This window comes from Mercenaria mercenaria, chromosome 4, assembly GCF_021730395.1.
Source record: "Mercenaria mercenaria strain notata chromosome 4, MADL_Memer_1, whole genome shotgun sequence".
Classification (NCBI taxonomy): Eukaryota; Metazoa; Mollusca; class Bivalvia; order Venerida; family Veneridae; genus Mercenaria; species Mercenaria mercenaria.
Genome location: NC_069364.1, coordinates 84,546,261 through 84,573,194, shown reverse-complemented (window position 1 = coordinate 84,573,194; position 26,934 = coordinate 84,546,261). Strand labels below are relative to the sequence as shown.

Here is a 26,934-nt window from a genome sequence, read left to right as displayed (position 1 = left end):
CATACTGGACTTTAAATTCCAAAAAAAGTATACTACAGAAGGCACTTTGTTGTGATGGTGACAATGTATCTAAACACAGTCTAGCAGGTGTGATATACAATGTACCTAAAGCAAAACACGATAAAATTTTCCTGTAAAAATGACCTTGGCTTTTAGTAATGACCATCAGTCCTATGAACACAGAACTGAGACGGTTCTAGTCTGTTTTAGTTCTGATTACAGTTGCGTGTGTGGTTGCACATACAAATCAACAGAATAATCAAATGACATTTTAAAGTGACTAGTTTGCAAGTCTGAAGATATGCAATACTTGCCTACCCTTGCATTCTTTAATGCAGATGCAAGTTTATGTACTTGAACTGTTATAGCCTGCTGGTGGCATGTGGTAGTGCCTCTGCGACCAATACAGACCAAGATGATGATCAGCCTGCACATCCATGACCTTGCAATTGGTAGGCACTTATAACCTCCCATTATATGAAGACTGTACTACAAATAAAGGTTTTCTAAACAAAGTGCGTACAACATCAACATAAACAGAAACAAGACGTATATATATGTATACAGCAGACTTACATCTGTAACATTTGATAGCGTGGAAGGCAGAGATGACTGCGAGTAACTACTGTCTGTTCGTCTGTGTTCCGGAGTTGTTCCGCGTGAACCCCCACTCACATTGCCACTATCATCCTGACTGACGGAACATTCTGACAATGTTCTTGGTGATTCTCGAGATGAATCTCGGGCACTCGCCAATTTTTCTGTAAAATACATTTGTAAATATATTCATCTTAGATTAACCTATCAAGTTCAAGTGTCCCTGCCAAGAAAACAAGATAGGTGATGAAATAAGTTGGAGCTTGCAGAACCTGACTTTAGCATAAAAACAGAATAGTTCATTAGTATCTAGAGAAACTAGAAAGAAATTGAAAGATACTAAAATAAAATTAACAGAAAAATACTAACAGAAAGATACTAAAATAAAATGAACAGAAAAATACTAAAATAAAATAAACAGAAAGACACTACCCGGTAAATAAAATGAACAGAAAAATACTAAAATAAAATGCTGAAAGACCTAGACGGCCTTTATTATTTTATATTTCAGATGAAAAATTGGTATTTCTATTTTAAAACAAGTCTGAAAATGATATACTTTATCAAAACTGCTTTTAATTGTTGTTCAACCGAGAAAAGTAGTATTTTCCTGAAAGTAAGATTGATTAAAACTGCCTTATTTTTCTTGTAAATCCAATTTTAAGTTTTTATATTTTGTTGAGTTGTTATATTGCCTATTTCAAAAGATTAATTTCAGTAAATAATCAGCTGTCACTTATATCAAGCGGAATTCTGGGGTGTGTTTGATCAACCAGATTCTGAATCATGTTTCTGCTTTAGCAGTTTATTTAAATGCAATAGAAACATGATTCCAAATCAATCAAATAGCCACTTAATGATGATTCCAAATGAATCAAACTCAAAACCTCCATATGACTAAGTCTGAGAAATTGATGGAAGCATCTATTTGCAAAGTTCCTGATATGGAGGAAAGTAAAAGTATGTAACCATTTTGAAATCAAAACAATTGACAATCACAATGCTTTAAAATGATGAGAACATTATAGCAATTCACCTAATCATGATTCCATATACGGTTTTCATTTCAGGTAAATCAAATACAGGCCCTTACAAGTATTTTTTTATTCAAGTAAAATGACAACTTCTCAATGTGAATCCGAGATGGAAGACAAAGATTCCTAGACTAAGAACATAAAAGTATGTAAGTATATTATTATTTTACTTAAGAAATACAAGCAAAGACAGGGACAAACACGCTTTAAAAATTATCACAAACAGAAATAATAATATGCCAAAGTACTGTACTATCATAACTTGTCTCCAAAATAATCCAATAACAAGAGCTGTCTCCATAGGATGACACATGCCCCCGATGGCACTTTAAATGAATAGTTATGGCCGATGTTCGAGTTTAGGACCTTTGACCTACAGAGCTGGGTCTTGCGCATGACACATCGTCTTACTGTGTCGCACATTTATGCGTAGTTATTTTAAAATCCATGCATGAATGACAAAGATATGGACCGGACACGCCCATCAATGCACTATCATGAAAAAAGACCTTTAACATCTACGTGTGACCTTGACCTTTGAGCTACGGACCTGGGTCTTGCGCATGACATGTCGTCTTACTGTGGTACACATTCATGCCAAGTTATTTGAAAATCCATCCATCGATGACAAAGATATGGACCGGACACGCCCATCAATGCACTGTCCCTTAATGTCTAAGTGTGACCTTGACCTTTGAGGTATGGACCTGGGTCTTGCGCGCAACACGTCGTCTTACTGTGGTACACATTCATGCCAAGTTATTTGAAAATCCATCCATCGATGACAAAGATATGGACCGGACACGCCCATCAATGCAATAACCTTTAATGTCTAAGTGTGACCTTGACCTTTGAGCTACGGACCTGGGTCTTGCGTGCGACACATCGTCTTACTGTGGTTCACATTCATGCCAAGTTATTTGAAAATCCATCCATCGATGACAAAGATATGGACCGGACATGAAAAATGCGGACAGACCGACAGACAGACGGTTCAAAAACTATATGCCTCCCTTCGGGGGCATAAAAATAGTGCTAGACATTATTTTTACATAAAGTCCTAATAAACATATAAATCATACAGGTTTGAACATTAATCAGACTTCTAAAACCTTTTGGCCATCCAATAACCTAGCAAGCCAGGCTAACATAATCTCCATGATGGTTTGACTATACAAAATCTGTCTAAAGTAATTTACTCTCTCCCTCTGTATCTTGAGGCTTGTATCATGAGGACCTGTATAGAAACAGAAACACAATACAGGATAACTGACCACAGTGTATAATCAAATTACCTCACATTAAAACATCTAGAGTTCAATTTAGTCACAAAGAGACCAATAAAACACTTGAAAAATCCAGATGGCTGAAACAATCTAAAATATAGAAAAATAGCTTGGATCATAATTATGAATTGCTTGAGTCGGCCCTTAAATTGTACTCCAGCACTCCATGCTCAAGCAAGAGATGATGCACTTTATAAATGTCTAAAAATGCCTAAAAAAACCCAGACCAAATCCAGACAGGATTATTCATGTGTATTATAGAAAGTATTACAAGGATAATTCTACATGAGGCAGAAATAATACTTATTATACAATAATGCTCCTATTCCATCAGTGTTAGCCTGGAACCAGAGAACTATTATCTTTATAATCTCCTCTAGCATATCATTTCTTGGACAACTCTGCTTATATTAACCTTAAACCTGCAAGTCCACAGTAATTTTATTCATAGAATTGCTCTTTCATAGAAATTCCTCATTTTTTGCTGAACTTTTCTGCATTATATGCCAAAAAAGTTGATGGCAAACAAACCCAGATCTGATCATGCAATGAAATAATATTAGCATGTTTCAAGATTGTCAGAAATTGCAGTTTTTGTATGATGCACATGCTACAAAATAAGAGATATAATTTTTTTTAATGAATCCCAAAGGTCTGATCAAACAAGAACAAGTGCCTCTATAATTAAGTACATTATCCACTATTTTCAATGCTAGTTAAAGGCCTCTTACAGTGTGTTTGATATAATGTTCAGCTCCATTTTATTTGCAATTTTAAGTAACTTCTCCTAGTGTTGTACCACGGACAACTTCTCCATAAGTAGGTAACACCCTCCACACTGACTTGCGGACAAAAAACTTTTAGACATATTGCTTTCTGTCGAATTGTCACAGAGAAACTGGGCTGTTAAAGGATTGAACTAAACACTTTGACTAACTGACTTCATCTACTGGAGTAACCAAGCTTGGCTTCTTTCCCAGCAATGGGTTATGATATAGAATAATCTTCTGGTTATGTATCAATGGACCATTGCAGTGTGGTTTTCTACTGTAGTCTGTGCATTGTAATAAGAGTTGTTCCCCTTAACAGCCATGTTGGCTCAAACGCAAACTCAAGGCATATGCATAAAATGTGGACAAAGCAGATGGATATACAAACATCTACTTAAACCATCATTCTGTTAATACATGTATATCAAAACTGCTTTTTTTGTTGAAAGACCATTCCTGAATTTCTTTTTAAAGCTCCGCCCCTATTCTCATAAAGTCTCACAGCTCAAGCAAAACTATACTGTGTCTGTTACCACTAAAATATAAATCAAGTTCGCACTAAATAAAAGGCTAATGGTAGTCCTCAACTAAAAGACATCTTTTTACAAGAAGCCATTCCCCCAGGAAGGAAAAAATAGCATTCAGTAATAGAATTACAACACTTAAGTCATTCTAAATGATTTATTCCATACATATAGACACTTTTCTTATTGACTTTTCATCTGCCTCTCACAGACAGTCCATTCCTAACCTTATAATTGTCTTTTTCAATATTAAGTTATGATTTGGCCTAGACTGACATTGTAATTCTGAAAGATAATCATCATCTGTACACAAGGGGATACACCATGGCAGTCCAGTTATACATTTGGCAGCTCCCATTGTCCAGGATAAAGTCACGGAATAATTCTGACAGTTTCTGATATCATTTCTCAATATATTGTTTGTTTTGGTACATTCACATTTCTTTGGGTTGATTTTAGTTTTTCTTGGATTGATTTTCTTACAAGTACTTTTCTTTTAACTAAAATATATCAAAGAGAAACTGCGATTGCACTTCATAAGATCATTCTATACAGTAACTTTAAAACACAAGATGTAACACATTGAATTTTTAGAGATACACTGAATTAAAGCAGTTTCAACTTCAAGTAAACAAGAAAACAGAACTCTTCAGATGTCACCATACTGACTGGCTTTATAATGAAAACATCCCAATAGAGGTTTGTACAAATGCATGGCAATGCAAAGTTGATTATTTTTCTTAATCTGACATGATTTAAGATCCAGAACTACACAAAAGGAAAAAAAAAATCTGTAGACAGATCTAATCTCTTAATGTCAGGAGTTTTATCATCACTAGCACTTTGAATTTTGTGACTTTAGATTAACAAGCTATTGACTTTTTCCAGAAACTGGTTCAGTGATACAGCTCAAACAATAGCTTTTGTTAATAGTCGCAATTTTATAGGCTGAACACCACTAAATCCGGCTGTTTTTTATTTTATATAAAATCCACTCACTTTACGGGTTTTTGACATTTTCTAGCATATCAGATTTTCAGAGACTTATATTCCCATAAAGAACTATATCGCTACTTTAGAAAAACAAAAAGAAAAGGGGGTGTTAACTTTTATATAAGAAAACTACAGTTCGCTAAATACAACCCGCTAAATTTACTCATTTTCGCTTCTTTCAATTTCTCTTTTCAAAACATTAGATTAATTCTTACGCCGCCATTTTTACATAGAATGCGATAGGAACATGCCGATTTCGATAGAATGCAAAGTGATACATACTGAAATGCGGAAGGGTAAAAATAAACACCTTGCTGTTGATAAAAGGCACTAGGAAAGGAAAAAAGATTAGTATTATTTTTATTTGGACTACTTGTGACTAGACCTGTGGAAGCTTACATTCTATTTGGTAGTGATCAGCCTATAAGAACAACAGTTATTGTACCTGTGGCAGGATGTATTTTCTTGTAAAATAATAATCTATACTAAGCCAAGTTTGGTCTGCAGCAAGTCAACAAGACTGTCAACTAAGATATTACGAGATCAATCAACAGGCAGTAACCTAATTTTCTCTTAGATTTTTTGACAACAGACATTATGGCTAAAGTTATTTGCCATTCACCTCTAATGCGTGTTAGAAAGTTGTCAGTTTCTTCTCAGGAACAAGTCAGTCAGGCAAAGGACTCTTTAAGAAAGCTTTTAACAGCTGGATTAGCTCAATAGGGAGAGCGCTAATCTACGGATAGTGGGGTCAAGTAAGATCCCTGGTCATGGCCTATGTTCTTCCATGACAATTTGATAAAAGACATTGTGTCTGAAATCATTCGTCCTCAAAAATTTATTCATGTTAGGAACAGGTTTGTACTGGTACAGAATCCAGGAACACCGGTTAGGTTAATTGCCAACCATTGTATTATTGAAATACTGTTGAAAAACAGCGTCAAACCCCAAACAAACAAATTTAACTTAATTATAACTAAAATCATGTAGAAAAAAAATAGCATTAACACAAACAAGTTAATTTAATGCCATAAAAATAAACAAGAGGGCCACGATGGCTCTATACATCGCTCACCAGAGTTGATCTGGCCTACTGACCTAGTTTTTGACCCCGCATGACCCAGAGTTGAACTTGACCTAAAGATCATCAAGACAAACATTCTGACTAAATTTCGTAAAGATTTGGTTACAACTGTGGCCTCTAGAGTGTTCATAAGCTTTTCCTTTGATTTGACCGGTGTCCTAGTTTTTGACCCCATATGACCCAGATTCGAACTTGACCTATAGATTATCAAAACAAACATTCTGACTAATTCCCACGAGTTTCAAACTTAAATTGTGGTCTCTAGAATGTTGAAAAGAATTTCCTTTGATCTGGCCTAGTGACCTAGTTTTTGACCCCACATGACCAATTTTCATATTTGACCTAGAATTGATAAAGACAAACATTCTGACCCAGTTTCATAAAGATTGAGTCACAAATGTGGCCTCTAAACTGTTCACAAGCTTTTCCTTTGATGTGACCTGGTGACCCAGTTTTTGACCCCACATGACCCACTTTCGAACTTGACCTAGAGATCATCAAGACTCACATTCTGACCAAGTTTCATAAAGATTGGGTCAAAAATGTGGTCTCTAGAGTGTTCACAAGCTTTTCCATTGATCTGACCTACTGACCTAGTTTTTAACCCCACATGACCCAGTTCCAAACTTGACCTAGAGATCATCAAGACAAACATCCAAGTTTCATAAAGATTGGGTCAAAAATGTGGTCTCTAGAGTGTTCACAAGCTTTTCCTTTTATCTGACCTACTGACCTAGTTTTTGACCCCACATGACCCAGTTTCGAACTTGACCTAAAGATCATCATGACTAACATTCTGACTAAGTTTCATAAAGAATGGGTCACAAATGTGGTCTCTAGAGTGTTCACAAGCTTTTCCTATGATTTGACCTACTGACCTAGTTTTTGACCCAATTTCGAACTTGACCTAGAGATCATCAAGACAAACATTCTGACCAAGTTTCATAAAGATTGTATCAAAGTTGTGGTCTCTAGAGTGTTCACAAGGCAAATGTTGACGGACGACGGACGTCGACAGACGCCTGACAATGACCGGTCACAATAGCTCACCTTGAGCACTTTGTGCTCTGGTGAGCTAAAAATTAATAACAAGCATTCTAACAAAAGTTCTTTGAAGGTAAAAGAATAACAATTCAATTACAAGCGTTCTAACAAAAGTTCTTCTTTGAATTTGGCAACAGAATTAACAATCTGATTAAAATATTGATCTTCTTGTACACTAAGATCTGACGGTGGCCATATCTACCCTGCTTTCGCACCATTTTGGATTTACGAAAATGGTATTTATAGTTCAACCAATGAAATCGCTTGTTACAAAATTAACGTAGGCTTGACGTCAAAATAGCACTGCCAATTTGTGATTTGAGTGCTATCCAATCAGATTAAAATCTTCTCATGCACTATAATCCGTCATTATTTGTCTTCAAAATTGCCCTTCATAAAATTGAACCGAAGCGTGAAGTTGCCAACCAGGCTGATCTCTTCAGGAGATCTAACCTATATACATATTTTACCGATTAACCTTCAAACATCTCATCATAAGAATTATAAACACATGTTAATCACACTTATAAAATTGGGATCTCAGGCTCATGAGGCTAAATACAGACTTTTTTGGACTTCTACTTTCACTTTCAAAAACTTAAAAGCAAGGCGTTGATTAGTTAGTGGAAAGGTCGCGGGGTGACCTCTGACGGGTCACTGTCAGATCCTCATGCCTATCGTTATTGAGATGATTTTAATCAGATTGCAGAATTAACAATTTAATAAGCATTCTAACAAAAGCTCTTCTTTGAAGGCAACAGAAATAACAATTTGATAACAAGCATTTGAACAAAAGCTCTTTGAATGTAACAGAAATAACAATTTAATAACAGAAATTCTTCTATGAAGGCAACAGAACACCACGAGCTAATTAAAGCATGCAGTAGATAATCCATGGAAGTACATCCTATTGAAATATGAAGGCATAAAGCAGGTTAATATCCATGGAAGTTTGGAAGCATTTCTTGGTGAGAATCAAGCTTGCAGCAGGTGAATAGTCATGGAACTACTTCCTGTTGAGAAAATTAAGACAAAATATTCATTAAAGTACTTCCTTCAGATAATAATGACATGCAGCTGGCAAATATCCATGGAAGTTCTTCCTGTTGAGAAAATTAAGACATGCTGCAGGTGAACTTCCTTGAAGACTGGAAGTACTTCCTGTTGAGACAATCAAGACATGCAGCATGTGAATATTCGTAGAATTACTTTTCGTTCAGAAAATTAAAACATGCTGCAAGTGAACTTCCATGAGGACTGGAAGTACTTCCTGTTCAGATAATCTAGACACATAGAATGTGAATATCAATGGAAGTACTTCCTGTTTAGAAAATGAAGACATGCTGCAGATGAACTTCTATGATGACTGGATCTACTTCCTGCTGATATAATAAAGACAAGCAACAGGCCTGTATCCATAGAAGTATTTCCTGTCAAAATATTTAAGGCAGCATGTTAATATCTATAGAAATACTTCATGTGTTGTTTTTTTGTATTTTTGTTTTATGAATTTGGCAGATTTTTATGGCAAATACACAAATTAAATCTAAATAAATCGGTAAATTCCTATTTAATACCTATTTACTTAGATATCTACAAATTAAAATCCCTGTGAAATAGCTGTTTCAGCTAAAACCACAAAATTAAATGATTCTGTAGTAACCCTAGACATTAACCGCCAATAAAATAATTAGTTTAATCATTTTGAATGAAAAATAACTATCACTAAAGAGTATTGTTACCAGTAATTATGAATATAAAACGAAAATGGTGTGAATATTGTCAACAAAGTAGTTTAATTGCCTATATTCTCTCTTAACAAGAAATTTATTTTCAATTCCATTATGAAAAACTTGTTTATTTTCATTAAAATACAGCAATATTAATGTCACATCAATGTATTAATAGGTACCATACAGATGCTGAGAAAGTGTGCTACCATATTTGATCAACCATTTTATATAAAAGACATTGTCAGAATCAAAATAATATAAAAGTACAGTTTTACACTACACTTAGTAATACATTAAATTTATACTATATGAATCTACTATCAGGCATGCAAAATAATTGACTAGATGTCTAAGACTTAAACTTGAAAGCACTCCCAAATTAATCTGTAGGATGTGTTACAACCTCTTCACCATGTTTTAATATTATTTTAACATGGTCATGTTGATGTTACAACAACTTAATATTCCGCATTTTATGTGCACTAAGAAATAGTACTTCCATTACTAAAATTTTGCAGAACTAATGTATCATAACTAAGTTTAATAAAACTCCAAATCAGTTACACATTGTGTAGAATAATTCACTTGAGCCACATCCTCATAAAAGGCGAATAACCTTTTCACTGTGTTGAAATACATTTAAACATGGTTCTGCTAAATACTGTGAAATCATTAATATTCATGGGGGACCAATTTTCGTGGATTTCGTGGTTGAGTCAATCCACGAAATTTAATCCCAACGAACAAGTAAAATTCCCATTTATTTTATGTTCAAAAGTTGAAATCAACAAATTCATATCCCCACGAAATTGTCGTTTTGACCAAAACCACGAAATTTCATGCCCATGAAATTAAATGATTTTACAGTATTATTTCTTAATAAAATATTGTTGAAATTTTACTATAGGTAATTTTCTGTTTTTTTCAAAGAGCTAAACGTTTAAGAATATCTTAGCTTGTATTAAAAACAAAACCACAAAGTCATATTTTTAACTTTAAGCTAATTACATGCTCAAACATATACATAGGTATTAAGCCTGCAGTGCAATAATTACATGCATCAAAAGCAACAGATTAATGTAAATAGATAGAAACAGAGTTATATTGCCCGAAACCCAGAAGTAGAGCATTACTGTAGTGCCCCATGCTTCACTCTGAAAATTATGTGCCTGGTTAGTATTGTACAATGACAAACCCATCACCCCTTTCTGAATGCAAAATGCGTTTAATATATTAAGCATTAATACCTGTTCTGTCAGAGTCCATGTAAACTTGGGGGTTGACTGGTGAAATTTCAGGGCTATCAAGGCCAGATGAGGAGGAAGTTTCTTTTTTAACACGAGGAGGTTTTTCTGGGGGTCTGAAAAATTTAGGGTCTTTAGTCGTGCTTGCTGGAGGAGTTACTTTTCCGCTCCTATCAAGGTTTAGCTCAATCTCTGTCTTGTATGATTTCTGTGATTGCTGCATTGACTTTATCTCAATTCTAATTTCATCTGAATCAAGTCTTTCTTTATTAGTTCCATCTTTTGTTGTATCTTTTGTGGTATGATCAGTAACTTCAGTGACAAAAACATCACCTGTAACATCTACACACAATGAAGTATCTCCTGTTACACTTTCAATGAATGGTTCCTTTAGCTCTGAGATACTTTGGCATAAACCTTTAGAATCATTTATGCTTGTTTTTAAATCAAAACTTTCCTCTTGTTTAATAACTTCATCAGTTTCTTCTATTTTTATATCTTGTAAACTCTGACAGGAGTCTGTTGGAGCTGTTATACTTTCTTTCAGGCCAGCATCTTTAGACATAGACTGTTTACTTGTAAATCTTATGTCAGGAAATTCAGAAACTGACAAACTTTCGATGATTGGATCTTGACGCTCTGAGATACTTTGACACAGTCCTCTTGAATCATTTATGCTTGTTTTTAAATCAAAACTTTCTTTTTCTCCTGTAACTTCTTGAATCTTCTCTTTATCTATATCTGGCAAGCTATGGCAAGAGTCTCTTGGAGCTGTTATACTTTTTTGATGGCTAGAGTCATCAGTCAGAGACTGTTCACTAGTAAAACTGCTAGAAGGATGTTCCAAATCTGACAAACTTTCAATGACTGGATCTTGCAGTTCTGAGATACTTTGACACAAACCTTTTGAATCATTTATACTTATCTTTAAATTAAAACTTTCCTCTTGTTTAATAACTTCTTGAGTCTGTTCTAGTTTTATTTCTTGCAAACTCTGACAGGAGTCTGTTGTAGATGTTATACCTTTTTCCAGGCTTGCATCAGCAGCTACTGACTGTTTACTAATAAAACTACTATCTGGGAGTTCCGTCTCTGCTAAACTACTTATATCACTAATAGTATGGCAAAATATGTTACTGTCATTCAAACTGGCACCACTGTAATTGCTTTTGTCATTCACTGTACTATTTAAAATCACCTGTCCAGTCTGTCCCTCATCCTTCAATATATCATGGATTGCACTGCTGTCTGGTGAGTCACTTTCTGTTTTTACATTATCCTGATTTTCAGTATCCATTTTGATACCAAATTTATTTGTTTCTCTTATTATGGATACACTTTCAAACATATCTTCTTCTGTAATCTCATTACTTTCTGGGTTTGATAAAACATTTTCTAAATTTGACTTGGATTCCATATCTGTATCAATACCAAAAGATTCTGCATAATTACTTTCAACTTCTTTTAATTCATCTCTAACGTCTGTTGTCTCATCATTAACATCACTCTTTCCTTTATGTTCTTCAGTATACTGTTGTGCCTCAGTGTCTTTATCAAATTCATCAATATCTAACATATCTGCCTCATGTCTTTCAAGAGCTAACCAACAGTCATGTACCTTCTTGTATTTATCTTTATGTTTCATACTACCCTTTTTACTGGTAACTGCTGCTGAACTTACAATTCCTTTAGTTAAATTTTTTACTCTTTGTTCAATATCTCTGGCTTTCTGAAATATCTTTCCTTTAATCTTAGTTTTGTTTTCATCTTCTTCATGCTTTCTAGCACTTACAGAAGATTTGTTTTCAATTACTATATCTTTTCCTATAACTGCTTCTGAAATTTCTGGTTTTCGCTCTTTCTCAGCAGTTTTCACAATGCTTGTATTATCTATTCTCACTACATTTTGCAATGAGTGGGAATGTCTTTCAACTTCACATCTTTCTTTAGTGTCTTCTTTATCACCATCATCAGACTCACTTCTTTCATCATCAACCTCTTCAATGACACTCAACATATCTGAATCTGAGCTTTCTGGAGAAGTGTCATGTTTAATGTAATTCTTTACTTTCAATATTGGTTCACAACCTGAAGTTGTGTTTTCTGTTTTTCCATCAAGGTACTCTCTAGCACCTTCAACTAATGTATCAAAATCATCTTGATTTGGAGAGGCCTTACCTTGTGAGTTTTCATCTGAACTTGCTTTAACCACATGTTGAATGCCAAGATAAGCATATTCTTGACCGAGAGTAGGGCTTCTTTTTTGTGCAGAAAGATGCTCTTTGAGATTGTTTTCCAAATTAGCAAGAAGTTCTGCATCAAAATCAAAATTTTGTGAATTTTGATCCACTAAATCGCCTTGCTGGTCTAGAAGAATATCTAATGAATTTTCAGTTTCAAGCTTTGGTTTTCTTTTCATTTTCTTTAAAATAATTGGTTCTTTCTCTGATACCTGTGAATCAATACTTTCATGTTTTGATTCTTTATCGTGTTTCATTTCTCCTGATAAATCAACAGCATTTTTGCTTGTCAAATCATCTATCTCAACACTGTTTTCAGTTGTAACTTTGTCAGGTATATCAACCATTTCACCTTCTCTTGGTTCAACGGTGCTTTTCTCTGCAGCCCTGATGTCTTCATTCTTTTCATTTGAGAATTTCAAAGCATTTTGGTATTCAGTCTCAAGTTCAATAACTGGCTGACTTCCATCAACATAATCTTCCTGATTAATGAGTATCAAATCTAAGGAGTCCATACTTCTCAACTCAATTTTCTTCTTATCAGGCAATTTACTTTCTGTTTCTAAGTATTTGTTTTCTTTTTCGATAAACCTGTTTGGACCTTCCATTTCATCATTTTCATCACCTAACAAATCATCTGCTGAATCACCATCAAGGTTATCATCAGAAATATACGCAAATCTGTTATATTTCCCAGACCGTTTTTCATACATCTCTTGAGGGAAAGGCGTTACTGGAGTCAGGGTGAATCCAACATCAGAATCTGATTCAGATGCTCTTGGTGGCACATTAGTCTCAACATATAAGTGAGCTCTAGCCATATTGTCTATCATGTCTTCAATTGAATCAGCTTCTGATGGCTTTCTGTCATACTCTGATGTCACTGAGCTTGTCATCAACTTTGGTAGTCGTTTTAAAGATTTGTTCTCCAAGCCTTTAACCTGATGAGAACGAGATTCATCTTCATGAATCCAGGCCATCTCCTCCGTGGATTTATTCTCTAGCCTGGAAGTCTCATTTCCATTTCTACTAGCGTATTTACTCTCCAGCTTTTTCATTAGAAGCTCTGTCACAAGATTTGGTGGTGACCTTGCAGATACATCTTGCTTAATGCATAAATCTTCCTCTGCTGCTGGTAATTCTACAGGAGAACTTGGGTCTTCATAGAAAACACTATCCACACCTTCCATTTTATGGAAAGTGTTTAAATTTTGAGACTGAGAACCCCCTCCCTCCTCTCTGAGCCCTGAGCCCACTCTACTCTGGGTTTCCCTCTGCTCTACCACTAGGTCAACCTCAGGAGTATTATCTAACAAATAAGAGTGCAATAAATAAATCAGAATTAAATATACAGAAATATGTCTTAAACACTATCTGCTTGATTCATTTTACAGATGGATGCATTCAGTATTAGGATAAATAACATCTGTGCTTTTACAATGTACTTTCTATGGGTAGATATGACAAAACAGATATATATATAATAATCACCAGAAATTTCAGGGCAAAAATCCCATTTTTCATACCATAAAAAAATGCATGATTCTATGCCTACCATATGTTAAATTAATAAGTTTTAATGTGAAAGAGAAGTCTGACCACTGTGTACATAACCTGATTTTTTTTTGCTTTTTAATTTTCTATTTTTTTTCATCTTTAAATATGATCAAAGTAAAATTCATCATTGTTCTTCTGGAATTCTTAAAGATATCTGAATAGCTTGTTGCAGCACAGGGCCAAATTAACATATATATATGAATAGCATGTAAATGCAGGACATAATTTTACAAATAGCCTGAAGAATGCAAGGGACATAACATTACAGATATCTGAATAGCTTCAGGAAGCAAGGAACATAATTTTACAATTACCTGAATTGCCCGAGGAAGCAAGGGACATAACTTTACAGATATCTGAATTGCCTGAGGAAGCAAGGGACATAACTTTACAGGTATCTGAATTGCCTGAGGAAGTAAGGGACATAATTTTACCGATATATGAATAGCATGAGGAAGCAAGGGACATAACTTTACAGATATATGAATAGCCTGAGGAAGCAAGGGACATAATTTTACAGATATCTGAATAGCTTCAGGAAGCAAGGGACATAACTTTACAGATATCTGAATTGCCTGAGGAAGTAAGGGACATAACTTTACAGATATATGAATAGCATGAGGAAGCAAGGGACATAACTTTACAGATATCTGAATGCCTGAGGAAGTAAGGGACATAACTTTACAGATATCTGAATTGCCTGATGAAGTAAGGGACATAACTTTACAGATATCTGAATTGCCTGAGGAAGTAAGGGACAAAACTTTACAGATATATGAATAGCATGAGGAAGCAAGGGACATAACTTTACAGATATCTGAATGCCTGAGGAAGTAAGGGACATAACTTTACAGATATCTGAATTGCCTGATGAAGTAAGGGACATAACTTTACAGATATCTGAATTGCCTGAGGAAGTAAGGGACATAACTTTACAGATATATAAATAGCATGAGGAAGCAAGGGACATAACTTTACAGATATCTAAATAGCATGCGGAAGCAAGGGATATAATTTTACAGATATATGAATAGCTTGAGGAAATAAGGGACAAATATTTACCGATATCTTTTACAGATTTAGTAGCCTAAGGTGCAAGGGACATAACTTTACAGATATCTGAATAGCCTGAGGAAGCAAGGGACATAATTGTAAAGATATCTGAATTGTTTGAGGAGTCATTTCCAGTACTGTCTGAATAACAGACTAGACAAAGAGAGAAAGACAAGAGGGTCATGATGACCCTGGATCGCTCACCATGAGCTACATGTTTCAAATGTCAAACTGATGCTAAAATATCAAGAAAGTCAGTAGGTTACATTCATGGTCAATGAAATTCTGTTTTACGACCGGTGTGCAAAACTGTGTACGTCATCCAAATTTTAAGGCTGTATCTTAAAAAGCAAGAAAGTAGGTCAGCAGGTCAAGGTCACAGTTGAGTGACATCACATTACTTGGGGTCATCAGGTAATTATAATTAAACAGTCTTGGAAATAGGATCAGATGATTTTTTAAGTATTTTTCCTAAATAACTCACATAATAACTAAGTGACCCCAGGGTGGGGCCTCTTTTAACCCCAGGGGCATAATTTGAACAATTTTGGTAGAGGACTACTAGACAATGCATCATACAAAATATCAAAAGCCTAGGTCGTATGGTTTCAGACAAGAAGATTTTTAAAGCTTTTTCCTATATAAGTCTGTATAAAACTTGGGACCCCCAGGGCAGGGCCTCTTTTCACCCAAGGGGTACAATTTGAACAATTTTGGTTAAGGACCATAAGATAATGCTACAAACCAAATATCAAAGGTCTAAGTGTTGTGGTTTCAGACAAGAAGATTTTTAAACTTTTTTTCCTATATAAGTCTTTGTAAAACTTGGGACCCCGGGGGCAGGACCATATTTGACCCTAGGGAGATAATTTGAATAATCTTAGTAGAGGACCACTAGATGATGCTACATACCAAATATCAAAGCCCTAGGCCATGTGGTTTTGTACAAGAAGATTTTCAAAGTTTTCCCTATATAAGTCTATATAAACCATGTGACCCCCGGGGCAGGGCCATATTTGATCCAAGGGAGATAATTTGAACAATCTTGGTAGAGGACCACTAGATGATGCTACATACCAAATATCAAAGCCCTAGGCCATGTGGTTTTGTACAAGAAAATTTTCATAGTTTTCCCTATATAAGTCAATATAAACCATGTGACCCCGGGGCGGGGCCATATTTGACCCTAGGGGGATAATTTGAACAATTTTGGTAGAGGACCACTAGATGATGCTACACACCAGATATCAAAGCCCTAAGCCCTGTGGTTTTGAACAAGAAGATTTTTAAAGTTTTTCCTTTCGGTTGCCATGGCAACCAGAGTTCTGCATGGAATTCAATTCTTTGAACAATTTTGAAAGGGGGCCACCCAAGGATCATTCTGTGAAGTTTGGTGTAATTCTGCCCAGTGGTTTTCAAGAAGAAGATTTTTTTAGAAAATGTTGACGGACACACGACGGACGACACACGACGGACGACGGACATCGAGCAGTCACAAAAGCTCACCATGAGCCTTTGGATCAGGTGAGCTAAAAAATATAACTGTACAATTAAAGATCTTCACTGTGCACCAAACACTGACCGGAATATCTGAGGAGGAGGAGATGGCTGATCAAAACATGCTATGACCATATATGGCCCACATTCTTTACAGTTGAAATTACTACTGGTTTGAACTTATTAGACTGGAACTAGAACTACTGATACACCCAAACTTGTCACTCATTGTATCAAGTTGTATACATACATATTAACTAAACAGCACTAATAATTAAAGACAATCTGTCAACTGAACTGACTGATATATAGACACATTTAGCCATTTGATATAGGTGAACTTTTATCCTGAAAATGATCTGTCAATAAATGTTTTCCTTTCGTAATTACTAGCTGGTTCATTGGTATCAAATAATAAGTGCTGATAAATCAGTCTGGTCAACTGACATATTACCCTAATTGATTTGTGTAGGATATTACCAGAATTAATAATCATACACATTATAAAAAGAAATAATTTGTTTGTCTCTCTGGATTAGAAAGAAGCATAATTTAGACTTAAAACAAGTTGTAAAATGTTTTTCTGAAGAGAATTCATCATCAATGGATCAGATGAGAGCAAAATCATGAAGTAACAAGAGTTATGTACCCTTATGGTGTTTCTGGTGTGTTTCTCCAAGAAACTATGGTGAAAGATGAATGGCTATCACAATCTTTAGCCAGACTGTCACAAGATATGATTTTTCTAAGACAGGAAAATAACTCTCTTTTTTCCTTTCCCACGCAGGTTAGCTAATATTTTCAGCTTTCCCTATTAATCAATTTCTTCATCTGTACACACAAAAGTAATTCCTGGTTATTGGTGAGTAAAATTTTAACACCATAAAGGACTCGTATTCATAAAGTATCTTAGTAGAAAGAAAGTCACTAAGATCAGAATTTAAAATTTTCTATAATATTCTAAATGAGGAGTGAAATCAGGAAAGGAAAATGTTTTTCACATTAAGCACCAAAGCCCGCCTGCTTAGCTCAGTAGGTAGTGTTGGTCTACGGATTGCGGGGTCGCGAGTTCGATCCTCGGGCAGGGTGCATGATCTCCGTGACTCTTTGATAAACGACATTGTGTCTGATATCATTAGTCCTCCACCTCTAATTCATGTGGGGAAGTTGGCTGTTACTTGCGGAGAACAGGTTTGTACTGGTACAAAATCCAGGAACACTGGTTAGGTTAACTGCCCACCGTTATATGACTGAAATACTGTTGAAAAATGGCGTTAAACCCAAATCAAACAAACAAACATTAAGCACCCACAGAGATTCGAACTGCATAAAGCAAGGGCTGCGTCCCATGACAAAACATGTAGGCATGCAGTAATATCTTCCCTACTTCAATTAATAAATCAGTCTGAATTTTTAATGAATATTAATCTAATATAATTTCATGACTTTCTTTTTCCTTGACTCACAGCCTATAAATCAAATGACAACATTACATTCTTGCTGAAAATCATATATAACAAAATACATTTGTACTAACCACTTAGGATAGTATGTCACTTGTACAAACTGATATAAAGACATTCATTATTTGATATGTCAGTGACCAAATTCTTATCAAGAAAACATGATTCCTATCAAAACAAAATAAAGACCTTTTTACTCCTCCCATGTATCAAGTAAGTAATAACTGTGATTATTTGAACTAATTCACTTAACCGACAAATTATCCTGAATGCTTTATATCTCATGCTACTCTAAGTAGAACATGAAGTGAATGCTCACATCTAGGTCATAATTATGGTGACATATCCAACTTCTGATGTTGGACCTAAACACCAGGTGCCCCATCCAGGCACCTCGGTAGAACCACTGTCCTTCTGTAAGTCAGCTAGGTGGCTTCCTCACACGAAGAATCTATGCACAAAGCATAATCTTCGGTGAAATGTGTTTATAACATTGCAGATGGTGCGTCGACTTTTTATTGAACTTAACGAAAGTGTGTCTAAGAATTTTACAAACAACCCTTCAAGTTAGAAAATAAGAAGACTATACTATAAAGGTGAGAGAAACTAAATTAGAATATTAGACAGTAATGATGACAATTACTTCATGTATTTTAAATAGTACAATCTTCAAAAGAATTCCACTCAGGCTACTCTCAAATTTTTGTTATCCCAGTATATTTCTAGTTTACAGTTCACTAGCTGTAACATTTAACACAGTCAATATGTTATCAGGGAAGGGTGTTTTAACCAGAGGTCATAGGTTAGAATCCCAGTATAAAGGAAAAGGAATTCAAAAATATTTTGTTGCTATGTAATTTCTGTAGGTGTTAAAGGAGCAGAAAAGATGTTTTGATTCAAATAAGAATTTTTTTTTTTTTTTTTTTTTTTTTTGATTTAACGTTGCACCGACACATGATAGGTCATATGGCGACTTTCCAGCTTAAATGGTGGAGGAAGACCCCAGGTGCCCCTCCGTGCATTATTTCATTAGAGCTCAAAGAAGAATATTTATACTAAACTTAAATTACCTCCCCTTTATTACATTAATAAATGAAAGCATAAGCCTTAACATAAATGAGCCGTGCCATGGGAAAACCAACATAGTGGGTGTGCGACCAGCATGGATCCAGACCAGCCTGCGCATCCGCGCAGTCTGGTCAGGCTCCATGCTGTTCGCTTTTAAAGCCTATTGGAATTGGAGAAACTGTTAGCGAACAGCATGGATCCTGACCAGACTGCGCGGATGCGCAGGCTGGTCTGGATCCATGCTGGTCGCACACCCACTATGTTGGTTTTCCCATGGCACGGCTCAAATATTACCTTAACAGAAGGTGCAGTATATAACAAGAGCTGTCCATAAGACAGCGTGCTCCACTATTTGGCGATCTGACAGTAAAATGAATATATGTCTCAATAAGAGACCTCTACTTTAAAAGGAAGATACATCAAGGGGCATAATTCTGTCAAGAACACATACTAGAGTTATTGGGATTGTTACCACACATGCAGATGATGATGGTAAAAATATATTTTGAGGTTCAAGTCATAACCTTATATAGTGTTAGAAACATAAATGTAGTTTCTAATATTTGTTGTATCTGACGCTATTTATTTGACGTCTGTTTGGCGTCTTCAGCCACGTGATAATTTGTGGCATTCATTGACGTCAACGTTATAGTTGTTTATACTTCCGCCCAGACTTTGAAACGTTAACTGAACTGAACGTTGACTGTGGACATAAATTATTCTGATGAGACTTGATGAGTAAGAGACCAAATTCGGTAAATACTGTTAATTTATTCAAAGCGTAATTATTGAACTCGAAGTTATGATATCGAATTTGTTAAATAGCATAAAACGAATATATAGACTTTAAATTTAATTTTCTGAATGATTGGATAGTGCAAGCTTTGTTGATGTGAAGTATGTTCAAAAGTGCATCAGTTGTTTATATGAGTATATGTATAATTGATGAGCGTTGTATGAATGTTGTTTGTATATTTGTATTTGCAGAGAATCGCTATAACTAGAGAAATAAAAGAGTAAAGGCACATCTCTCGTTTAGTCAGTGAGTTGATCCAAGTCCCAGAACATATAGTATCAAAGTTATGTCCTGAAAACGAAGATTGTCAAAAAATCTAAGTATGAAAGGGGCATAATATGGTCAAAAATACAAATCAGAGTTATGGGGATTGTTACCACTCATGCAGATGATGATGATAAAGATACATTTCAAGTTTCAAGTCTTTATCTTATATTGTACTAAAGTAACATGAAGAAAGCGAAGACTGCCAAAAAATTTTAAGTATGAAAGGGACATAATTCTGTCAAAAATACAATTAGAGTTATGGGGAAATAACACACATTATAAAGAAAAAATTTTAATTTCAAGTCATTATCTTTTAAAGAACCAAAGATATGTCTATAAACAAAGCTTTCGAAAAAATTTAACATGAAAATAATTCCAAGTATAACAACTTTGTGACGTTGACTGTGGGTATAATGGGCCCAGCCCCTGCATATATTTCGTTTGTATGCTGGACAATGTTTATGTGAACCTACAGTAAGATATAAGCAATAGTAACAAAGATATTACAGAAAAACAAAGATTGCCGAAAAACTTTAACCTTTAAAACAGCCTAAGTATAACACCTTGGTGACCTTGACTTTTGGTATAATGGGCCCAGCCCCTATACATACTTTGTTTGTATGCTGGACAATGTTATGTGAACTTACAGTAAGATATAAGCAATAGCAACAAAGATATGACAGAAAAACAAAGGTTGCCGAAAAACTTTAACCTTAAAAATAACCTAAGTATAACACCTTTGTGACCTTGACCTTGGGTATAATGGGCCCAGCCCCTGCATATACTTTGTTTGTATGCTGGACAATGTTTATGTGAAGTTACAGTAAGATATAAGCAATAATAACAAAGATATGACAGAAAAACAAAGGTTGCCGAAAAATTTTAACCAAGAAAGCTCACGCTGACGCAGATGCCGGGGCGAGTAGAATAGCCCCCTATTTTCCGAATAGTGCAGCTAAAAAGGCAAAAATATTTCTAATTAGATGTTTTTAAAAAAGAAAAATATCAAACACTTTTCCTATGTCATGCTAGAATTATTTGAACACTGAAAAGTTAAGCTTTTTAACATTTTTATCTTTCCTAGGCTACCACAAGCCATTGTATTGATATTATGCATTCCTTGACAATGTTGACTTATACAGAAGGATACAGGTCTAGACACTTTACTTCAGGAGGTATGAGAATGTTGATTACTTACTTCTATTAGGTGACAATGACATCTTTGCAATTGATCCAAGTTGGCCAACTGTCTTCGATACTCTTCTAAACTGCACTTTAGAAATTTCTTCAACAACGATATCTTCTTTTTTGTTTTCACCCTTTGGCACTGTTTTTGCACTCCTGGATGATGATGGGCTCTGTTCTAAAATAGGGTCTGGGCGACCTTTCAATCTTGAGACAGAATCTGTATCCGAGTCTGGATTACTTGAAAAACTGCACCGATTTAAAGTTGGTGAAGGATGGGACGAGGGGAGGGAATCCATAGAAAATGAGTAAGGTGACCCTGTTCTTTGAGTCAGCCCCTCTTCCTCACTTGTTGTCAATACTTTTGACTGTTCCTTATCAATGGAATGTTTTGATGGAATGCTTCTATCACTGAATGTGTCAATGTCTTTTTGATTAACTGACATTTGAGATTCATCGACAAGAATAGGTTCCCTACTACTACTACTAGATTTAATTATAACATCTCTTCTTTTATCATTTCTTTTATTTTCTATATCAGCACCATTTTTTCTATCTAATTGGTTATCACTCTTATGGAGAGACCTTTGATCAGTGTTCATTGTTTGTTTTGATTCTAGAGACAGACTGTCAGCACTTTTTCTAACTATCTGTTCTTTTGACTTGGGCCTCACTGAACTATCTGACTCTAAACGTCTGCTATCTAGAGATACTTGGGAACGTGACTTTTTGTCTAGAGATTCTTTTGTTTTTGCTACATGTAGATTAAGTTCTGAATGTACAGACCCTTTATCACTTAGTTCATTCTCATTTGCTGATCTACCAGCAGATGATCTCACTTCCATTGACCTTGACATTGACACTTGACCTTCAACAACTCTTTCAGTTCCGTCTGATCTTCTCTCTTTTGTTCTTGGCCTGGCCATAGGGGTGATATTTTCTTGTTCTAAATTTTCACTTTTAACTTTTCTTCTTGCAGCAGGTTTCGGAGACCTTGGAGATGGTTTAGGCCGGTATGCTTCATCTTCAACCCTATATTCAGGGGATTCAATTTTTTTAACTGTTGGGTATCTCTCAGCTGTTTTATGCACTCTAGCCACCATTGGAGGTTCAACAATCTGAGGTGGTGGAGATTCCAGACCACGGGGAGATTCAATCCTCCGCCCATCAAGTTCAGATTCAGTCACAGATGGGGCAGTAGATGTGCTTTTAATGTCTATATCAGAATTTGAGCTGGAGTCACTATCTGACTCACTATACTTTCGAGACGTAATTCGCCTCACTTGTGTCTCCTGAATTACCTTGTCTTCCGGTTTCTTCACCCGTAAAACATTAAATAGTTCTGACAGTTTGAGTTGATCACCCTCTTTGGGGACCTCAACGCGAGTTCTACCCTGATCCGCACCTCCAACACCATTTCTTGATACTTTCTTTCCCTGTTTATTATTGCCATGGTTACTGGGAGACTCATCGATGTCAATACTTGTAGTGCCTGAAAATATATAATATATCATTGTCATCTAAATAATAAAACCTGATTGCAAATGACTTTTGCTAAAACAGTATCCTGCCAATAGATCCTAGATATTTTAGTGCATCAATAAATCTTTCAATATCTCAGTTTCTAGGCAGGAAATTCAGGAAGAAAAAAATTCAAATAATGTCATCTGCTTCTTTGTAAACAGGTTACAGCTATATTTTTTCGCTTTACAATAATTCTGAAGGAACTGTTATGTTTAAAATTGACTGAATTTCAATTTTTACTCAAACTAAACTTTGATATGGCGATATATAAGCTTAATAAATTGCATAACGCAGTAAAACAAAAAACATCAAGAAATTTCTGGTATTGTTATTACAAAGTAAGCCTCAGTTAGTTCTCCATTATTTGGTACTATAAAGAACCTAGTATAATAAAACAGCTTTTAATTTTCCATTTTTCTACAATAAATGACAAACTGACAAGTGAATGAAAATAACTTTATCCTACTCTTTACAAGAAAGGTAAAAAAATTCAACAGCCATCACTTATTCTGCCAAATCAGTTAACACAAAACTCTATATATTAATCAAGTTTTTCCCCCATTTTTGAACAAATTGTTATCAACTGAATTATTAAAATCTGTGCTTGTTCAGGCAAGTATTATTTCATATCAAGAATATTTTCAACAGCTTCAAATTAGATCAGGTTTAAGAGAACACAAATCTGCCACAAGACAGAACTTTCTCTCTGACAATTTTACAGAGACATTATGTATAAAGAATGAATTTTGTCTTCAACCTCTGGCTCATCTATGGTAGATTTTTTGGTACAGAATCCAGGAACTCTTGTTCATGTAACATGCAGAGAAAAGGTTTGTTCTGGTACAGAATCCAAGACACATGATCAATTACTTGCAGAGAACAAGTTTGTTCTGGTACAGAATCCAAGACACCTGGTCAATTACTTGCAGAGAACAAGTTTGTTCTGGTACAGAATCCAAGACACATGGTCAATTACTTGCAGAGAACAAGTTTGTTCTAGTACAGAATCCAAGACACATGGTCAGTTAGTTGCAGAGAACAAGTTTGTTCTGGTACAGAATCCAAGACACATGGTCAATGACTTGCAGAGAAAAGTTTGTTCTGGTACAGAATCCAAGACACATGGTCAGTTAGTTGTAGAGAACAAGTTTGGTCTGGTACAGAATCCAAGACACATGGTTAGTACTTGCAGAGAACAAGTTTGTTCTAGTACAGAATCCAAGACACATGGTCAATTACTTGCAGAGAACAAGTTTGTTCTGGTACAGAATCCAAGACACATGGTCAATTACTTGCAGAGAACAAGTTTGTGCTAGTACAGAATCCAAGACACATGGTCACTTAGCTGTAGAGAACTGGTTTGTTCTGGTACAGAATCCAAGACACATGGTCAATTACTTGCAGAGAACAGGTTTGTTCTTGTACAGAATCCAAGACATATGGTCAGTTAGTTGTAGAGAAAAACTTTGTTCTGGTACAGTAAAAGGGAACACATCAGTTACTCACAGAAATCAAGTTTGTTCTGGTACAGAATCATGGTCAGCTACTTGTGGGAAAAATGTTCTGATACAGAATCCAGGAACAGTTGGTCAGTTACTTACAGAGAACAAGTCTGCTCTGATACAGAATCCAGGAACAGTTGGTCAGTTACTTGCAGAGAACAAGTCTGCTCCGATACAGAATCCAGAAACAGTTGGTCAGTTACTTGCAGAGAACAAGTTTGCTCCGATACAGAATCCAGGAACAGTTGGTCAGTTACTTGCAGAGAACAAGTTTGCTCCGATACAGAATCCAGGAACAGTTGGTCAGTTACTTGCAGAGAACAAGTTTGCTCCGATACAGAATCCAGAAACAGTTGGTCAGTTACTTGCAGAGAACAAGTTTGCTCTGATACAGAATCCAGAAACAGTTGGTCAGTTACTTGCAGAGAACAAGTTTGCTCTGATACAGAATCCAGAAACAGTTGGTCAGTTACTTGCAGCGAACAAGTTTGCTCTGATATAGAATTCAGAAGCACTAGGTCAATTACTTGCAGAGAACAAGTTTGCTCTGATACAGAATCAAGAAGCACTTGGTAAATTACTTGCAGAGAACAAGTTTGCTCTGATATGGAATCCAGAAATAGTTGGTCAGTTACTTGCAGAGAACAAGTTTGCTCTGATACAGAATCCAGGAACAGTTGGTCAGATACTTACAGAGAACAAGTCTACTCTGATACAGAATCCAGGAACAGTTGGTCAGTTACTTGCAGTGAACAAGTTTGCTCTTTACTTGCAGAGAACAAGTTTGCTCTGATACAGAATCCAGAAACAGTTGGTCAGTTACTTGCAGTGAACAAGTTTGCTCTTTACTTGCAGAGAACAAGTTTGCTCTGATACAGAATCCAGAAATAGTTGGTCAGTTACTTGCAGAGAACAAGTCTGATCTGATACAGAATCCAGAAACAGTTGGTCAGTTACTTGCAGTGAACAAGTTTGCTCTTTACTTGCAGAGAACAAGTTTGCTCTGATACAGAATCCAGAAATAGTTGGTCAGTTACTTGCAGAGAACAATTTTCTCCTGATACAGAATCCAGAAACACTTGGTCAGTTACTTTTGTTCTGCTACAGAATCAAGAAACAGTTGGTCAGTTACTTGCAAAGAACAAGTTTTCTCTGATACAGAATCCAGAAACAGTTGGTCAGTTACTTGCAGAGAACAAGTTTGCTCTGATACAGAATCCAGAAACAGTTGGTCAGTTACTTGCAGAGAACAAGTTTGCTCTGATACAGAATCCAGAAACAGTTGGTCAGTTACTTGCAGAGAACAAGATTGTTCTGATACAGAATCCAGAAGCAGTTATTAGTTAAACATACCAATATTACTTCACTGAACTACTGTTTTAAGAATGGCATTAAACTTAAATCAAACCAAACCATACGAAGCAAAGTTACAACTGCACTATGAAACATAAATGAGCCGTGCCATGAGAAAACCAACATAGTGGCTTTGCGACCAGCATGGATCCAGACCAGCCTGCGCATCCGCGCAGTCTGGTCAGGCTCCATGCTGTTCGCTTTTAAAGCCTATTGGAATTGGAGAAACTGTTAGCGAACAGCATGGATCCTGACCAGACTGCGCGGATGCGCAGGCTGGTCTGGATCCATGCTGGTCGCATACCCACTATGTTGGTTTTCCCATGGCACGGCTCAAATACTACATATATACAGTCTACATCGTACTTGCGACCACTTCTATTAAGCGATTTTTGTATTAAACTACCGGTCAGAATCCCTCCAGAACGTTTTCAGTATATAGATTCATTCCATTAAACGACTTTTTTACTAAACGACTAGCGACCACATTATTGTAGTCCCGACAATACAATATTCGACAAAAGTATCTATTAAGCGGCCAGGTACCAAAATTCTACCGGGCATTTCTTCATCTGTGTAATTAGCGAGTACATTTTGCACATGACTGAATGCAATTAACTTTTATATCAGTCGAATTGACAAACAATCTAGCCATAATTTTCACGGTTTGTGGACTTGGAAATGTGTTCACGATGTTAAAACAGATTTTAAAACCATACATATATTATGTTCATAATGAATACAGTTAAATTAATAGTTAAAAGTAACTTTACTTTTCATCTGACTGAAATTCATTAGGAGACCATTCCATTAAGAGACCACTTCTTTGCAGTCCCTTAGGCAGTCTCTTAATACAATGTCTACTCTAATGCCATAAATTAAATGTTGCTTCAGCAAATAAACCTTTTGTCAGTTAAACAGTGACAGCCAATACCTACAACTTCCTATAGGAGTGTAGAAGACAATAGCTTTACATTAATTTTAAATCAAATCAAACTAAAAGCACAAATAAAATATAAGCTGTACAAAGGTATAGGTCTCACTGGGAATTGTTTTACACAGGTCCAAATTGATTTTGTGTAAATTTTTTAACACATTTATATTATGTTCATATTACATT

At 35.6% G+C, this 26,934-nt stretch overlaps 1 protein-coding gene across 5 annotated transcripts in view; it reads right to left on the bottom strand.

Moving 5' to 3' along the window:
• LOC123552334 (uncharacterized) overlaps positions 1–26,934 on the bottom strand; it is a 136,197-nt gene that overhangs the window by 45,712 nt on the left and 63,551 nt on the right. For all 5 annotated transcript variants that reach the window (XM_053541847.1, XM_053541848.1, XM_053541846.1 and 2 more), the window contains 3 exons: positions 21,449–22,927; positions 10,313–13,858; positions 577–761 (listed from right to left, as the gene is read on the bottom strand). In XM_053541847.1, coding sequence (XP_053397822.1) covers positions 577–761; positions 10,313–13,858; positions 21,449–22,927 — 5,210 coding nt within the window. The remainder of the gene's footprint in view (positions 1–576; positions 762–10,312; positions 13,859–21,448; positions 22,928–26,934) is intronic.